The sequence below is a fragment of the Rhipicephalus microplus genome, chromosome 8 (genome assembly GCF_043290135.1).
Source record: "Rhipicephalus microplus isolate Deutch F79 chromosome 8, USDA_Rmic, whole genome shotgun sequence".
In the NCBI taxonomy this organism is placed as follows: domain Eukaryota; kingdom Metazoa; phylum Arthropoda; class Arachnida; order Ixodida; family Ixodidae; genus Rhipicephalus; species Rhipicephalus microplus.
This window is the reverse complement of record NC_134707.1, coordinates 50,232,387-50,249,672: the sequence shown is the minus strand read 5'-3', so window position 1 is coordinate 50,249,672 and position 17,286 is coordinate 50,232,387. Positions and strand designations below refer to the sequence as shown.

At 47.6% G+C, this 17,286-nt stretch overlaps 1 protein-coding gene across 1 annotated transcript; it reads left to right on the top strand.

Annotated features, from left to right (window-relative positions):
- Positions 1-13,192: 13,192 nt before the first annotated feature.
- Positions 13,193-15,478, top strand: LOC119165819 (TNF receptor-associated factor 3-like). The gene is made up of 2 exons (XM_037417856.2): positions 13,193-13,554; positions 14,130-15,478. Exons 1-2 carry the CDS (start codon positions 13,267-13,269, stop codon positions 14,319-14,321), a joined length of 480 nt encoding a protein of 159 aa, XP_037273753.2. The 5' UTR covers positions 13,193-13,266; the 3' UTR covers positions 14,322-15,478.
- Positions 15,479-17,286: the final 1,808 nt, after the last annotated feature.

Here is a 17,286-nt window from a genome sequence, read left to right as displayed (position 1 = left end):
GTGAATCAATATAACGTCCCGTAACAAGAAGTCAGCGACGTCGGTTGCACAGCTGGTCGGTAGAGCTCGCGTAATAGCGTAGCGTGTAGCGTAGTCTGTGATAACGGCTATCCATTTGTTTCCCAATGTTGATGTGGGAAAAGGACCAAGCAGGTCTAACCCAACACGGTAAAATGGTTCCGCGGGTATGTCAATTGGTTGAAGATGGCCAGCGGGTAGCAGCGATGGTGTCTTACGACGTTGGCATAGGTCACATGTGGCGACGTATCGGCGTACCGAACGAGCAAGGCCTGGCCAGAAAAAACGGCGCCGGACGCGCTCGTACGTGCGGGATACGCCAAGGTGTCCAGCCGTGGGAGCGTCGTGAAGTTCGGTGAGAACACAGCGGCGCAAATGCTTAGGCACAACAATGAGAAGGTCGGGCCCGTCTAGTCGGAAATTGCGACGGTATAGCACACCCTTTTGAATGACAAAGTAGCGGACGGAAGCATCATTTGTGGAGGATTCCATACGGCTGATGATGTCAAGCAGCTCTGGATCACGCTTCTGTTCTTCCCCAATATTAAGGAAGTCGGACACTGACAAGATAGAGTTCTCCGTGGGCTCGTCAGTGTCCTCAGGATCGTCGACAGGGTACCGGGAGAGGCAATCGGCATCACGGTGTAGGTGGCCAGATTTGTAGACCACCGAATAGGAAAACTCTTGCAGGCGCAAAGCCCAGCGACCAAGGCGGCCTGATGGATCTTTCAGAGAGTTCAGCCAGCAGAGTGCGTGGTGGTCGGTAACTACCGAAAATGGGCGTCCGTATAGATAAGGTCGAAATTTCGCTACCGCCCATACAAGAGCCAAGCACTCACGCTCTGTTATCGAATAGTTACGTTCAGGGGCGGATAGGAGGCGGCTGGCATATGCAATAACGCAATCATGGCCATGTTGTTTCTGAGCCAGCACTGCACCAATGCCATGCCCACTTGCATCTGTGCGGATTTCCGTAGGGGCAGCAGGGTTGAAGTGTGCCAGAATCGGAGGGGTAGTGAGAAGAGCGACGAGAGTCGAGAACGCAGAAGCCTCTTCGGAGCCCCATGAAAACGGGACTTCTTTCTTGAGGAGCTGCGTAAGCGGCCTCGCTATGTGCGCAAAATTTTTCACGAAGCGTCGGAAGTAGGAACATAGTCCGATAAAGCTGCGTACATCCTTCGCAGATCGTGGTACAGGAAAGTTTTTGACGGCGCTGATTTTTGCCGGGTCTGGTTGTACACCGTTGGCGTCTACTAAATGGCCAAGCACTGTGATTTGATGGCGTCCAAAGTGACATTTGGACGAGTTGAGCTGCAGGCCAGCGCGACGGAAGATTCCCAGGATGGCTGAGAGGCGCTCTATGTGAGTTTCAAACGTTGGTGAAAAGACGATGACGTCGTCCAAGTAGCACAAACATGTGGACCATTTGAATCCTCTGAGCAGGGAGTCCATCATTCGTTCGAAGGTGGCTGGAGCGTTACAAAGGCCGAAGGGCATGACCTTGAACTGATATAGGCCATCGGGGGTGATGAATGCCGTCTTTTCACGGTCCATTTCATCTACCTCTATCTGCCAGTAGCCGGAACGAAGGTCTATGGAGGAAAAATAGTGGGACCCATAGAGGCAATCAAGCGCATCATCTATTCGTGGCAGAGGGTAGACGTCTTTTTTGGTAATTTTGTTTAGGTGTCGATAATCCACACAGAAACGCCATGCACCGTCTTTCTTGCGGACTAGCACTACAGGAGAAGCCCAAGGACTGCAAGATGGCTCAATGATGTCCTTGGCGAGCATTTTGTCGACCTCACTTTGGATGATGTGACGCTCGGCCGCCGACGCCCGATATGGGCGCCTATGAATAGGATGCTCATTACCAGTGTTTATGCGGTGGCTCATACCGGTAGCTTTCCCCAACGGACGGCCGCTGATGTCAAATACGTCGATGTAGGACAGCAGAACCCGGTGGAGCTCATCAGTCTGCTGCGGTGTTAAGTTGGAAGCGATCATCGAAGTAATAGCGCTGTCGGAGCAAGTGGCAGACTGATGTTGAGCGTGGGGTTCAGAAGGGGCGGCCATCGCGAAAACATCTACCGCATTGTCTTCTAAGGTGCAGAGCAACGCTAAAGAGATCCCTTGCGGCAAAACTTGAGGTGTCAAGCTAAAGTTGACAACTGGGAGGCACGTAGAATTTCCTGCGACGGACAGAATGGTGTGCGGTAATGTAATGCCACGGCTTATGAGAACATCGGTGATAGGGGTCAGAACATAGTCACCGTCGGGAACTGGTGGTATTGAGACGAGCTCTATGTAGGTCAGTGTCTGTGGAGGGAGGCGGGCGTGTCCCGTTGTGCAGAGGCGAATCGGCCGTTGTGTAAGAGGTTCTGTTGCGGGCAAGTGTAGACGGAGTGTACTGGTCGAACAGTCTATGAGGGCAGAATGCGCGGATAGGAAGTCGAGGCCTAAGATTACGTCGTGGGGGCATTTATCAAGGACGGTGAAGAGAACAACTGTGTGTCGATCCGCAATGCTCACACGAGCGGAGCACATTCCAACGATCGATGCTATGCCACCATCCGCAACACGGACGAACTGGGTGGTCGCAGGTGTGAGAACCTTCTTGAGCTTGCGGCGAAAATCACTCGTCATCACGGAAAGTTGGGCGCCGGTGTCGACAAGAGCAGGGACATGTAGGCCGTCTACTTGTACGTCTATGAGGTTCCGTTTTGTCGGTATCGTCAAAAGAGGATTTTCGGTCAGTCCGAGCGATGCAGCGCCACCTCCGGGGGCTGCAACGCTTAGTTTTCCGTCGGAGAACCTCGTGGGAAGGCGGGGGAAGATGGTCGGTGGGGCTGTGGAGAACGAGACTGGCGACGTTGGGGGGATGGAGAGCGGGAGTAGCGGCGTTCAGAAGCAGGTTCCTGGGCAAAATGGTCGCGGTTGGTCTCATGGCGATAGGCAGGACGTGCATATAAGGGACGAGAGGACGGTTGTGCAGGAGGACCCCAGCGACTTCTGCAATGGCGAGAAATGTGCCCGATTCTGTGACACGAGAAGCATATCGGCTTGTCATCGTGTGTTCGCCATGCGGACGGATTACGGAACGTTGAGGGAGAGCCGGTCGGGAAGGGACGTGCAGGCGTGTATCGGGGCTGGTAGTCGGTGCGGGTAGGCGGTGAGATAGAGTGAATTCCCAAGCTGGCGATTTCCTGCCGGACGACTGCTTGAATGAGAGGCAACGTAATTGGCGGAGAGGGGTCAGGGGACGTTGTTCCCACCTTAGCTGGAGCAGCCGCTTCAAGCTCCCGCCTGACGATTCGCGTCAAGTTGTCACAGTTGTCTGGTGGATGATATGTGTCGAGACATGAGGACGTCGCAGTGGTGTTCGGGAGGCGCTGGAACTGATGGGAGATGCGTCTGCTTTTAGCTTGTTGGAACCGGCGGCATTCTTGAATGATGGCATCAACAGACGACACATTGTTGAATACCAACAAGTTGAACGCATCGTCGGCGATACCCTTTAGGATATGGGCAACTTTTTCAGGTTCAGACATATTTTCGTCAGCTTGGCGGCATAGTGATAGGACAGCCTGAATATAACCGATGTAGGGCTCCGTGGAAGATTGTGCGCGAGTCGACAACTCATTTTTCGCAGCTTCACGACGACCAGAGATGTTGCCAAAAAGCTCACGGATCTTTGCCTTGAAGCTGTCCCAGCTTGTTATGTCATGCTCGTGGTTATCAAACCAAACACGAGGTGTTCCGTCGAGATAAAAGATGACGTTTGCCAGCATAAGAGTCGGATCCCACCTGTAAGTGGCGCTGACGCGTTCGTAGAGGCGTAGCCACTGGTCGACGTCGGAACCCTCGCTGCCCGAGAACACGCCGGGGTCTTTGAGCGCGGGAAGCGTCACGAATGTTGTTGCGGGCGCTGGGTTGACAGGTCGGGCAGAAGGGGGAGCGACCGGAGAGGATGTAGCCGAGTCTTGGGTGGTCATGTTGTAAGCCGCGAGTGAGCGTCCGCTTCGGAGTTCCGTGGCGAGGACGGGGATCGCACAACTCCACCAAATATGTTACGTGAAGGAGACCGACTCAGAGGGGTAGTCACCGATGTATTTACAGACGGTTAGGCGAGCAGCGCCAGCCACACAGATTAGCTCGTGCCAGTCTATCTGCTTCGTCTTCTTCAGCTCCATGCACTGGCACGTAGCAATATGCACGATACTGGAGGTACCGGTGCGTGATAGCAACCTGCAAAGAGCGGTTGTCAACGCAAACCAAGAGATTTGGCGGATGAGTCGAGAGAAAGGCTTTGAGGTGGTGGAAATAAACAGAGAGGTGCATAGGTGGGGTGGTTTTCAACGAGACAGAATTCACTTCGATGGGCGGCTAGGTCATGAGGTGGGTTGGCGACTTGCAGGACGCGCAGTAGCTTTGTTGGGGGGCAAGCAAGCCCTTCGGGGTGCAGCATAGCTAGTAACGAGGAAAACAACCAGGGAGACTCTTCAACAGGTGTTATGGACAGATACGATTCCAAAGTGGCACAAATGTCTAAGATAGGTAGAGTCCGGGGCATAAATAAACGTAGCCACGAGCGCCGAGCCTATTCAGACATAGGGTATATTAACATGCAGGGTGGTAGGAACAGGCTGAAGTGGGAAGAGATAGAAGAACAGCTATGGGAAGAGAGGCCGATGGTATACGGTTTTGTAGAAACACATCTCAGGGACATGGAACAACCTCCGAACAATCTGGACTACGCGTGGGAATATTGTAATACAAGGCAGCAGAAAGGGGGGTGGTATTGGGGCATTCATTCATAAAAGTACAGACTGGCAAAGGGTCAAGCAGGAGTGCAAGGAACATTTATGGCTAAAAGGGAAAGTGGCAGGTCAAATTACACTCCTTGGTTTCGTGTACTTGTGGATGGGAGCAAAGGCCAGAGAGGAAAACCAGGCAATGGTAGAGTGTATATCAAAGGACATTCAGGAGCTAGGAAGAGAGTGCGAGATAATTATACTAGGAGACATGAATGCGCACATAGAAGATATAGATGGGTATACCGACCCGACAGGCAAAATGATCATGTATATGTGTGAAAGGCTTGATTTGATCATTTGCAACAGTACCGAGAAGTGTGAAAAGCAAATAACATGGGAGGTGGGAAGGCTGCAGTCGACGATATATTATGCACTGATGTCACATAGGATGTATGATAAGCTCAGGGGAATGGACATAGATGAAGGTGGCTCCAGAAGTCTGGGTAGTGATCACAAACGTATCAAGCTAAGTTTTGGAAGAGCAGTGAAAGTGGGAAGGAGACAAGATGAGCAACTACAGGAAAATTTTTATTTAGAAAGGCAAATTGAAATAGCCACTAAACAAATTGAGAAAGTAATCACGGAGGATAATAAGACAGTGTGGACATACACGAATCTAATTAGACTCTTTGAGCTAGAGCTTGCTAAGACGCGTGACAAGTCACCCCGGAAAAGAAGACACAAACCCAAAAGTTCGTGGAATGAGGGAGTTAAGAGAGCCATAGCAAAACGTCAGGAAGCCTCCAGGAAACACAGAAATGCTAAGCAGCGAGGTGAACCGATAGATGAAGTTGAAAGAAATTGGGGAAGCTTTCTAAGCTGTAGAAGCGATGCATCCCTTTTGATCAAAGAAAAGAGTAGAAGAAAGGGAGCTCAGAGGCTGGCAGAAGTACATAAAAAAGATGGAAAGGCAGCTGCGAAATTTCGGAACCATCTAAGCTCCCCAAGAAATGAGACGAGCCTAGAGCAGAGTTTTATAGCTACAGCACAAGGTGCCAGGCTAGAAGGGGACGAAGCTATTGAATATATAAGAACAAGGGTGACAGAAAAATTTCAACAAAGAAGTACTTTATGCACCACAATAGACAAGGACGAATCAAGTGGTGCAATGGCTCCATTTTCACAACGAGAGTAGGAAAGGGCTGAGAAAAGGGTTCCTAGTAGTACATCAACAGGCCCAGATGGCGTTCCAATTAGGCTGATAAAGACATTAGGTCCGAAGTCTAAGCAGGCTTTGAGAGAGGCAGTGAGCAAAATAATAATCGATGGTGAAGTTCCCGATGGATGGAAACTTAGCAGGATGAGCATGATCTATAAAGGAAAGGGGGACAAAGCTGACATAAACAACTACCGTCCTATAACAGTGACATCAGTGGTCTACAGGCTGGCGATGCAGATTATAAAGGAAAGACTGCAGGCATGGATAGAAGATGAGGGGGTGCTGGGGGAACTGCAGAATGGGATTCGGAAACACAGGAGGTTGGAAGACAATCTGTTCTCACTGACGCAGTGCATCGAAATCGCAGAAAAGGAACACAGGCCCCTGTGGCTAGCATTCTTGGATATCAAGGGAGCGTACGATAGCGTGGTTCAAGAGGAATTGTGGGGAATACTAGACACACTAGGCGTGGAACATGTAGTCACTAATCTTTTAAAGGGTATCTATAAAGGTAACAAGGTAGTTATAAATTGGGAAAAACAGGTATCCAAGCCTGAAGAGGTAAAACAGGGGCTTAAGCAGGGGTGCCCCCTGTCACCCTTATTATTCATGATGTACCTACAAGGATTAGAGGCAAAATTAGAGGGAAGTGGGCTGGGCTTCAACCTCTCTTTAGTCAAACAAGGAAAACTTATTGATCAGGCACTACCAGCATTAATGTACGCAGATGATATAGTGCTATTGGCCAACAACAAGGAAGATATGCAGAGATTGATGGACATCTGCGGTAATGAGGCAGATAGGTTAGATTTTAGATTCAGTAAGGAAAAATCAGCAGTCATGATTTTCAATGACAACGAAGGTACTGAGCTTAGGATACAGGAGGTCGCGCTAGAGATAACAGATAAATACAAATATCTGGGCGTATGGATAAGCAATGGCACCGAGTACCTGAGGGAACACGAAGCATACGTGACGACTAAAGGTAACAGGAATGCAGCAGTGATGAAAAATAGGGCACTGTGGAATTACAATAGGTATGATGTTGTGAGAGGAATATGGAAAGGGGTCATGGTTTCTGGGCTGACGTTCGGCAATGCGGTCTTGATTGATATGTGGGGTTTAATGTCCCAACACCATTATATGATTATGAGAGACGCCGTAGTGGAGGGCCCCGGAAATTTAGACCACCTGGGGTTCTTTAACGTGCACCCAAATCTGAGCACACGGGCCTACAACATTTCCGCCTCCATCGGAAATGCAGCCACCGCAGCCGGGATTCGAACCCGCGCCCTGCGGGTCAGCAGCCTAGTACCTTAGCCGCTAGACCACCGCGGCGGGGCGGCAATGCGGTCTTGTGCATGAGATCAGAAGTTCAAGCAAGATTAGAAATTAAGCAACGTGAAATAGGTAGGCTTGCTTTAGGAGCTCACGGGAATACACCAAATCAGGGAGTATACAAGGTGATATGGGATGGACAGCATTTGAGGGCAGGGAAGCTAGCAGCAAGATAACATTTGAGAAGCGATTGAGAGAAGTGAAGGAGGAGCGTTGGGCTAGGAAGGTTTTCAGCTACCTGTACATGAAGAATGTCGATACAAAATGGAGGAAGCGAACCAGGAAGTTGACGGGTAAATACTTAGAAAACAGCAGGTGGCCGAACCAAAAAGAACTATTGGTTAAGAAGAAAGTGAAGGAAACGGAGACTGACATGTGGAAAATGGGCATGATTACGAAGCCCGCACTAGAGATCTATCGAACTTTTAAGCAGGAAATTGCCAAGGAAAGGATCTATGATAATACTCGGGGTAGTTCTCTACTGTTTGAGGCCAGGACGGGAGTACTGCGAACCAAGACATATCGGGCCAAATACGAAGGGGTAGACACAGTATGCAGTGCGTGTGGAGAGGAAGAAGAAACTGCCGAACACTTGATAATGTTCTGTAAAGGGCTTCGCCCTATAGATCAGGATGATGGCGCAGAGTTTTTCAAAGCACTGGGGTTTAGGGACCGAGAGGGCAAAATAGACTTTAAGCAAGTAGACTTAACTAGGAGGTTATCTGATTGGTGGCTAAAGTCAAGGCACGAGTGAAAATTAAACTCTTTACTGCAAAGTACGAATCCTCAAACTCACTTTTTAAGGAAAAAAAATAAATATAGTTTTGGGTTCATTAAGTATTACGGCTTGGTGGCGCTAGCCACCGCCCGATCTAAAGCGTACAGCCATATCCATCCATCCATCCATCCATACGCGTGGCTTCTACGGCTATGTTCCAATACTAACCGTAGACGGCTAAATAGACAGCTAAATGGACAGCGGCCATCTTAAGTCCCATTCGAATTCTCACGTAGCTGGCAAAGTAGACAGCTCCGAGAAGACCGCATTGTAGACAAATACGATGCAGGCCACTTTGCTGTCTAAACAAGATGGTGCCTCAGCGAATCATTCAGATGGAACCACAGATGAACCTTTCCTTCCTCCGTGGATAGATCAAATCTCGCCAGAATGGCCGTTTGCACACAAGCAGACGCTTTCCAAGACGCTCAATGTGAGTAACGTTTATTTGTTTTTGATTTCAACACAAAATAAGGCAGAAATCAGAACTGTTATGTTTGTTTCTTTTAGCTTTTTATTCTCGACGTGAGGTGGCGCATCGTCGCGTAAAAGCTTTCTAAACGTGTTCCATTTTTCGGACAGCATGATCTCGGTGCGGTCTTCTAAGCAGTCTGCGTAGACTGTCTACGTTCTGTCTAAGAATTGGAACACAGCCTACATAATAAACAAGTTGCTGCTTGGCTACCGGCTGCTGCGTTGCCTTTTGTGTTGGCTTTTGTGTTGTCTTTTCGACTTCTCTTTTTAATTGAGTAGATGCCTAACTCTTATGAAGAACCCATACAAACCAGCTCAACTTGCAGCTATTCTAACAATATGTCCTTGCTGTTTAAATTCAACATATTACATCTCACTCATTCGTTTATATCAACTTTTACTTGCCATTTCCACATTGATGGCACTGAGAAGCTCCTGTATTTCCTTTTTTTTGCAAATTCTTCAATGATGGGAGGTCGCGACCTGTAAAATAGAATTTAAAAAATCCATAGGTTTGGTTTGAAAACTTTAAATCGGTTGAGCTTATCAAAAATAAATTTCAGAAACAGCCCGCACAAGAAGCCATAGCCATTCCAGAGTATTTGTCTTAGACTTACCTCCAGCCTGAGAGCAGGGTGCCGGAGCTGGGTCTTCGTAACTTGGAGCTGATGACACTTCGACTTCACAACTCTGTTGCGTTAATATGAAAGTGTCCTCTCTTCGTCCTGAAGTTGTAGATCTTGGTGTGCCACTCATGAAATCAATTATGGCACTGTCTTGCAAAGCCTCCGGCTCTCTTTCTTCGGAACTAACACTTGACGAAGAGTATTCATCCATGGGCCTTGGAGAATGTTAAATTCCCTTCTTAGGCCGCCCCTCATCTTCCGTTGTCAGTCCGTATAGCTGGTTCTCAGCCTTGGCTTCCTGCCTCCTCGTAGTCTCTTGACTGTCTGAGGAAGAATATGAATTATGTGTAGCTGCTCTACATCCCATATTTCCTTCATAACTCATGCACAAAACACAGAAAAAGCAAGAGATCAAGAATGCAGCGAAGTATGTATTCACATTATGTTGGCACACAGCAGAAGTGAGCAGCTTATGTTAAATGAAGAGGAACTTTAACTTGCAAGATAATGACAAAAACATTAACGGCAATAATGGATGGTTGTGCAGGCTAAATACATGGACAAAATAAGGCGCATTCAGGACATAACAGTGCGTATAGAGACATTCAAGACACCACAGTGCTTATAGCGCTGTGGTGTCTTGAATGTACCTTCTTTTGTCCATGTCTTTAGCCTGCACTCAATCATCATGCTACAATACCAACAAGCCCAAATCACCACTCCCGTGAAGGGTGATGATCAAAGCAATAAATTTGTGACACTGGTAACCTAATAGCAGCTATTTACAACAATGTGTTAAGGAGGCAACCTTTTATATGGTCAATGAAAAATTTCAACTGGAATCGCTATCTAAGTTTATTGCGCAAAACTCGTGCTTTCTCAGCTATAGCACTGCCAACCTCCGGACAGTGCCAATATATTAGTCAGTATAGCTGAACAAAATTTACCTGTTGACAAAAGAGCTCCGGAATACTGAGTCCAGTAGGCTTCCGGTCCAACCTTGTTTTTTATAGCTAATGTCACTTTTGTTGCATTTTTGTACGTAGGACAAAATACCTTGTTGCCTTGAACCCAACATGATGGCACTGCAGCAACGTCTCCACTTTCTTTGAAGTGAATGACTGAATACATCTGAAAACATTAAGTAACATTATAAGGTCAGTAAACCGACATGAACTTGCCCTAAAATAACAATCACTCCAGAAGCATAATGAGATTAGGTTGCAGTCTTATAAGTAGCACCAAACCCCGTGTAAACACTGCAAAAAAATATTGGCCCCGTATCTGCATGTTACACTGCAAATGTCGCCGAAAGACTTGCATCTGAAGAGAGTGAACATAATGTTTATTTGATGTTCTGCGCAAGAAAATAGGTGAATGGTATTCTGGAGGCGCTGCGTTAGAGTGCCTCGAGAGTGCAGCGGAGGTGAATTAGTGCATCAAGTCACGTCACACGTGAGACATGAGCGCTATCTGGAAGTTATTTTGGAAAACGAAGTGCACGGTGTAGAACGCAAGGCGACGGGTAGGTGCCACCACCAAGTCGTCTTATCAAAACGTTGGAAACGCCTTTTCGTGCAAGCGTTGCATGGTCAGTGCAGTGTGATAAATGCTACGGTCCTTAGAATTCCTTATGTATGCCTTTTCTAGTAAAATACACACATAGAGAACATTGACGTGTTGTTATAGTGCTTCAGATATGCGCAATAAATGCCTTTTATATTGACAATTGAACAAACGGGGGTTAAGGATATCATAGCTGAAACCAAGAAGAAGAAATGAACATGGGCCGGGCATGTAGCGCGCAGACAGGATAACCACTGGTCGTTAAGGGTAACTAACTGGATTCCAAGAGAAGGCAAGCGGGTTAGGGGGAGACAGAAGGTTAGGTGGGCAGATGAGATTAAGAAGTTTGCGGGTATAAATTGGCAGCAGCAAGCACAGAACCGGGTTAACTGGCGGAACATGGGAGAGGCCTTTGTCCCGCAGTGGACGTAGTCAGGCTGATGTTGATGATGATGATATTGACAATTGCACGTGTATGAACGCTGAATCTTGAGCAGTATTGGTGGGCGCTGCGGATGGGGTCGGCTGTTTGGAATATCGTCTAGTGCCTTTTAGGGCACTGTTAAGAGTGGACAAACAGACAATTGTAGAGACTGACAGACATATATGTGACTAGTAGACTGGTTGACCATGCACTTTTGTTTTTCTTTTTTCCTTCTTCTGAGAGTAGGGTATACCACTCGCATTGGATTTCATATGTGGCGTTTAACGTCCCAAAACCACCATATGACTATGAGAGACGCCGTAGTCGAGGGCGCCGGAAATTTCGACCACCTGGGGTTCTTTAACGTGCACCCAAATCTGAGCACACAGGCCTACAACATTTCCGCTTCCATCAGAAATGCAGCCGCCGCAGCCGGGATTCGAACCCGCTACCTGCGGGTCAGCAGCCGAGTACTTTAGCCACTAGACCACCGCGGCGGAGCACTACTCGCATTGGAGGCAGGCCGTCTGCATCATTTTAGGAATAATTGCGTGTTAAGCCGGAGTAACCCGCTCACAATCAGTTCCTCATTGCTATTACCAGAGTCCTTCAATTTAAGGGACTGTGCTATTACTTGTAAGACTGAGTGCTAGTATAGTTGAGAAAGGTCTTCAAAACAAAACTTTTTGCAAGAATATTGGCTAAACTCGGGGGATACACGTATGACTCTATATACTTCGTGCCAAATTGGATTTTTTTAAGGCAAGTGTCTGCTCAACAAAAAAAAAAAAAAAACGTCCTGAATATTTGGATACAATCTGACTACTTTCTCGTTGCTTCTATATTAACCAAATTACGATTTTCCGTTGACGTCACGGCGGCTAAATTCAGAGTATTCGGCGCAAAAAAAAAAAGCAATGAAGGCCGAGGATTTTTTCAGCTCGAACAATTTTTATCCACTTTGGTAAAACAGTGGTTAATCTTTTCGGCTTGATTAATAAGTGGGGTTTAACGTCCCAAAACCACCATACGATTATGAGAGACGCCGTAGTGGAGGGCTCCAGAGATTTCGAACACCTGGGGTTCTTTAACGTGCACCCAAATCTGAGCACATGGCCCTACAACATTTCCGCCTCCATCGGAAATGCAGCCGCCGCACCCGGGATTTGAACCCGCGACCTGCGGGTCAGCAGCCGAGTACCTTAGCCACTAGACCACCGCGGCGGGGCAATCTTTTCAGCTGAGCGGAAGGTCACGGGTTCTATCCCGGCCATGGCGGTCGCATTTCGCTGCAGTCGATATAGTAGAGGTCAGCGGACTGAGCGATGTCGGCTGATGCTAACGAACACCTGATTGTCGACATTTCCGGGGCCCAACACTGCGGCGTCCTTCACAATCGTATCGTGATTTTGGGACGCGAAACCCTAGATATTATTTATCAGATTGAACAACTGATCTGGCGATTTATGGACATGGCTATGCTCTAGACACAGCAGACGGGCCTTCTTCGAATTTGCAAGGACGGACACTTCACAACGTGCTCGCCTGGTCCGTGTTATTTTGCGACTGACTGTACATTTGCTTAGCGAGTCGAGCGATTGATGATTGATTGAAATGTGGGGTTTAACGTCCCAAAACCATCGTATGATTATCAGAGACGCCGTAGTGGAGGGCTCCGGAAATTTCGACCACCTGAGCTTGTCGAAAGGACCCATCCACAAAAGAAACGGAAATTGCATTTACGCATTTAACGCTTTTCTTTTATTTATTGCTGTTGCCAAGCGCGCTGCGGCAGCCGGTAGGACACAGAAAAGCACTACCGTACCAGATAACGGTTGCGTGGGTTAGTTTACTCGCCCGTCGCGTTGCCAAGGGCTACGCGCTGCAAGGGAACCTCAAGTTACACGTGATAACGGTGAAAGGAGGTTGTGTTATCGGTCCTCTTTGCTATGACAGCAGGTACGTACGAGACTATGGAGCAGCAGCTGACCATATACAACCAGTCCTGTCCTGTGCGCCACTGAAGAAATCGCGTCTGAATCCCCCCCTCCCTTCCTTTCCACACCATGGCGGAGCTACAACGAGTACATCGTTTTTGCGACCATGCCGTCGAAGGCGTCAACTGGCGACCGACCCGCTTTGCCGACGAAGTGCCCAGTTCGCGTGTGTGCGCCCTCTGTCGCACGACTCCGAGAAGCACGGTGCTGCTGGCGTGCTCGCACGTTATGTGCCGATCGTGTTACGCAGCCATCTCCCAGGGATGCGGTGGGCGGTGTCCCTTGGATCAAGAGCAGTTCAGAGAAGCTCAGTGTGTCAACTACGATTTTCTTACCGAAAACGGGAACGCCTTGAAGGTGAGAGGCTTGTTCCTGTTATTCTTCGAGACTAACAGTTTAAGTTTCATTATTTGCCTAGTAAATCTTTACGGGCCTAGCACGGTAAGCATGCCAATTCGTTATCACCGTACTAGTCAAAAGACACAAACGTTTTACTGGTTAGCCAAAGAAACAAGAACAAAGAAATAAATAATCAGTGTGTAATGTGCACACTAAGAAGAAAAAAGGTTATATTACCACCTAGTCCTGACTAGCTGTGTTTATGATTATCTTTAAATAGACTCACTGACTCCCTGTTGAGTATGATTCTACTATGACAGTAAAATGACCTTGGAATGTTCCCGCGCCAATTTAAAGACAGTGATGTTGTACGTAACAAGTGAAGGCTCACAAGAAAAAAAAAAGAGTCAGATGACTTTTTTTCTTTCTGTCGTTTCGCGCAACATGAAGGCTGTGGGATGTTTTCTTTTCATAAGTTCTCCGTCTTTTTGATGACAAAATCTGAGCAAATAATTTTTCAGGTCACTTGCTCATAATTATAGCAATAAAATTATTAACGAAATTCATCCTGTTTTCTTTGTTTATCGATGAAGGTTTACTGCTGGAACGAAACTCGCGGATGCGAGTACGAGGGTGCCGTGGAAGATATGCTGAGACACTTCGAGAACAAATGCATCTTCCACGCGGTGGAATGTTCGCGATGCGGGGAAGCCGTCTGTCACAAGGAATTGGCGACGCACTACATGGCTGGATGCCGTTCTCTCGCGTTTCTTCAGCGCGAATAGAAAACTCGTCTTCGAAATCAAGAGCACTGACACTTCAAGACGTCAAGGATGCCCCGGAAGAAGTGAAGACGCTCTCGAGGAAACCGAACCAGGACCAGGCGATGCCTGTTATTCAAAGCCAGACGAACGAGCTCACGGAACTACTCAGCAGTCAGGAGTCCAGGTTGTCCGACATCACGAGCGAAGCTGGCGCAACTGAAAATGCGGAGACAGTTCAACGCACTGCCGCGTCTTCATCGACTGTGTCGCAGGAACCAACGACTCGGCGCAATCCAGAAGTTGAAGCAAGCCTGTTGTTGGCTTCCTTCACGACGGAAATGACGAGCCAAAAGTGTGAAGTCTTCTCCAGCATTCCACCCGGTGTTCTGAAACGGATGCGGAGAACTTCGACGCAGGATTATCCCCAACACGCCATCGAATATTTTCGGCCTTCCAAGAGTACGTGCGACTTGAAGCTGACCAATCAGCTGTCGACGACAAGTACGTGGAGGGAAGTGCTCGGGAGTGTCAAGTATGTCGTAACTATCGACAGTTCAAAATCTACAGCATTGAATTGGGGCACGAGCTCTTGTACTATTACGGTGTTGCACACCATGGACTCCTACTTAACTATTAAAGTAAAAGACATTTCTCTTTCAGGCGATCGTACGCTCGTTGTGTATATTGACTTTTTCGGAATGCAGGTGGGCTCTCGGAGTAAAACGCCTTGCTTCAGCGTTTTTGCGTTCGACAGGACACGGAGGTTTCTGTGTGCGTTGGATCCCCGTGACTGGCCTTGCCGCTGCGAGGGCGCTCGGCACGAGAGGGTACATTATCACGGCCTTTTCCAAATTGAGCTCGACGACTTGAGGCATACTGGATGCCTGCATCAGGGACAGCTGGAGCTCGAAATTGACCTCACAAACGAGAAAAGACGATGGTGAAACTACACCGAGCTCTTGAAACTGGCTCTCAACAGTCTATTATTATTATTTTTTTTTTCCTTTTCTAGAACCTTAGCTCTATCACCTACCATAAAGTCAATATAAATGAATCACATATCGGCTGAGCAGTGACTGTATGATGCGGGTGATGTTCTCATCACTTCGCGAGCGCATGGAACATGAACTGCGGAAAGTTTGAAGTGTCCTAACTTTAATAAAGTAATTACTGGGAAATGTGTTGCTTCACGTTTATTTTTTGCTATATATAGGCAATAGTTTTCGTCATCGGTGCGTCAGTTCAAATAGTCAATGGAATGTATTGCAATATATATATATATATATATATATATATATATATATATATATATATATATATATATATATATATATATATATATATATATATATATATATATATATATATATATATATATATATATATATATATATATATATATATATATATATATATATATATATATATATATGAGTGTTTGTGTGTGTGCTTAACACAATAATAATGAGATATAACAGACAACAGTGCCAAGGAAAGTATAATGATTGATTTGTGGGGTTTAACGTCCCAAAACCACGATATGATTATGAGAGACGCCGTAGTGGAGGGCTCCAGAAATTTCGACCACCTGGGGTTCTTTAACGTGCACCCAAATCTGAGCACACGGACCTACAACAATTTCGCTTCCATCGGAAATGCAGCCGCCGCAGCCGGGATTCGATCCCGCGACCTGCGGGTCAGCAGCCGAGTGCCTTAGCCACTAGACCACCGCGGCGGGTACAAGGAAAGTATAGGGGAAGTTATTACACCGAATTGTAATGTAAATGTGAAACAAAGAAAAGTGGGTGAAAAGGTAACTTGCCGTGGGCAGGAACCGAACCTGCGACCTTAGAATAACGCGTTCGATGCTCTACCACTGAGCGGCTATCCCCTCACCCACTTTATTGGGTATATATGTGAATTTAAACGTGCGAGTTTCAGTCAGCGCCACCAGTAGCCATGACGGCGAGTGTGGCACATTCTTTATGATCCCGTTTGGCGTCACGTAGCACGTGAGCTTATTGCTAGCTGGCAGCTGACCAATAGTCCCTCGTTTACAACCTAAAGACACCAAGTCTGCCAGTACGAGACCCTCTTGAATGAATATACACTTCTTTCCTTATATATATATATATATATATATATATATATATAGACGTTGCGCTTCGTGATAAATCCATTGCAACGTGGAAACGCTCCCACTTGCAGGGCGCAGAAGTTCACTTAGGCATTAACTCATACTGCAAGCACAGATCCCGCGCCCGAATGCGATTAGCGGCGTATTGAATAGCCCATAGAGCACTACAAGTGTAAAGACGAGAGAGTCGTATCTCTCTCACCTTCACTACTATTCCTGAAGCCGCAACGCCCTCCTCGCCACATATTCCTTCATAACGCCCGTGGAAAACGCCAGAACAAAGCGTTCAATATTTCGCACTTTTCGGCTGCACGCGGCTTTATCCGATTGCGCAGTTGAAAACGCACGCAACGAAACGAAATCAGTTTATCGCCAAATGGTCACGTGAGTGAGAACAACTTTATTATGGTCCAGTGCGCTGAGGTTTCTACGCGTCACCCGGCTACTCCCACGTGGGGACCGGCAGGTCTAGCCTGACGGCCCTGTCGCGGGCACACTGGACGGCCAGGATTTGGTCCTGAAGTTCTGGGCTGCGCAGAAGCGCATCCCACTCGGGTTTGCTAAAAGTCGGTCCAAGCGACCCGCACTCCCAGAGCACGTGTGCTAATGTAGCGGTCTGCCCGCAAGCGGCGCAGGCGGCATCGGGGAATTTGTGAGGATAAACTGCCGGTCACGTGAGAAGTCTGGACGGGAATGCGACTGCGGGGCAAAGCAGGGTAGAAAACAATTCACAACCGGTGTCCCTAGATATGAGCCAGTCGAGAAAATTTTTTTCCCTTCTCCTCTCGCACCTGAAAGGGGAGGAGGATCTTTCTGCTGATTAAATAAAGTATGTTCATCATCATTCTC

Coding starts and splice junctions, on each gene's coding strand:
- LOC119165819 (XM_037417856.2), top strand. CDS start 13,267: ATGGCGGAGCTACAACGAGTACATCGTTTTTGCGACCATGCCGTCGAA. Junction 13,555..14,129: donor AAAACGGGAACGCCTTGAAG/GTGAGAGGCTTG, acceptor TTATCGATGAAG/GTTTACTGCTGGAACGAAAC.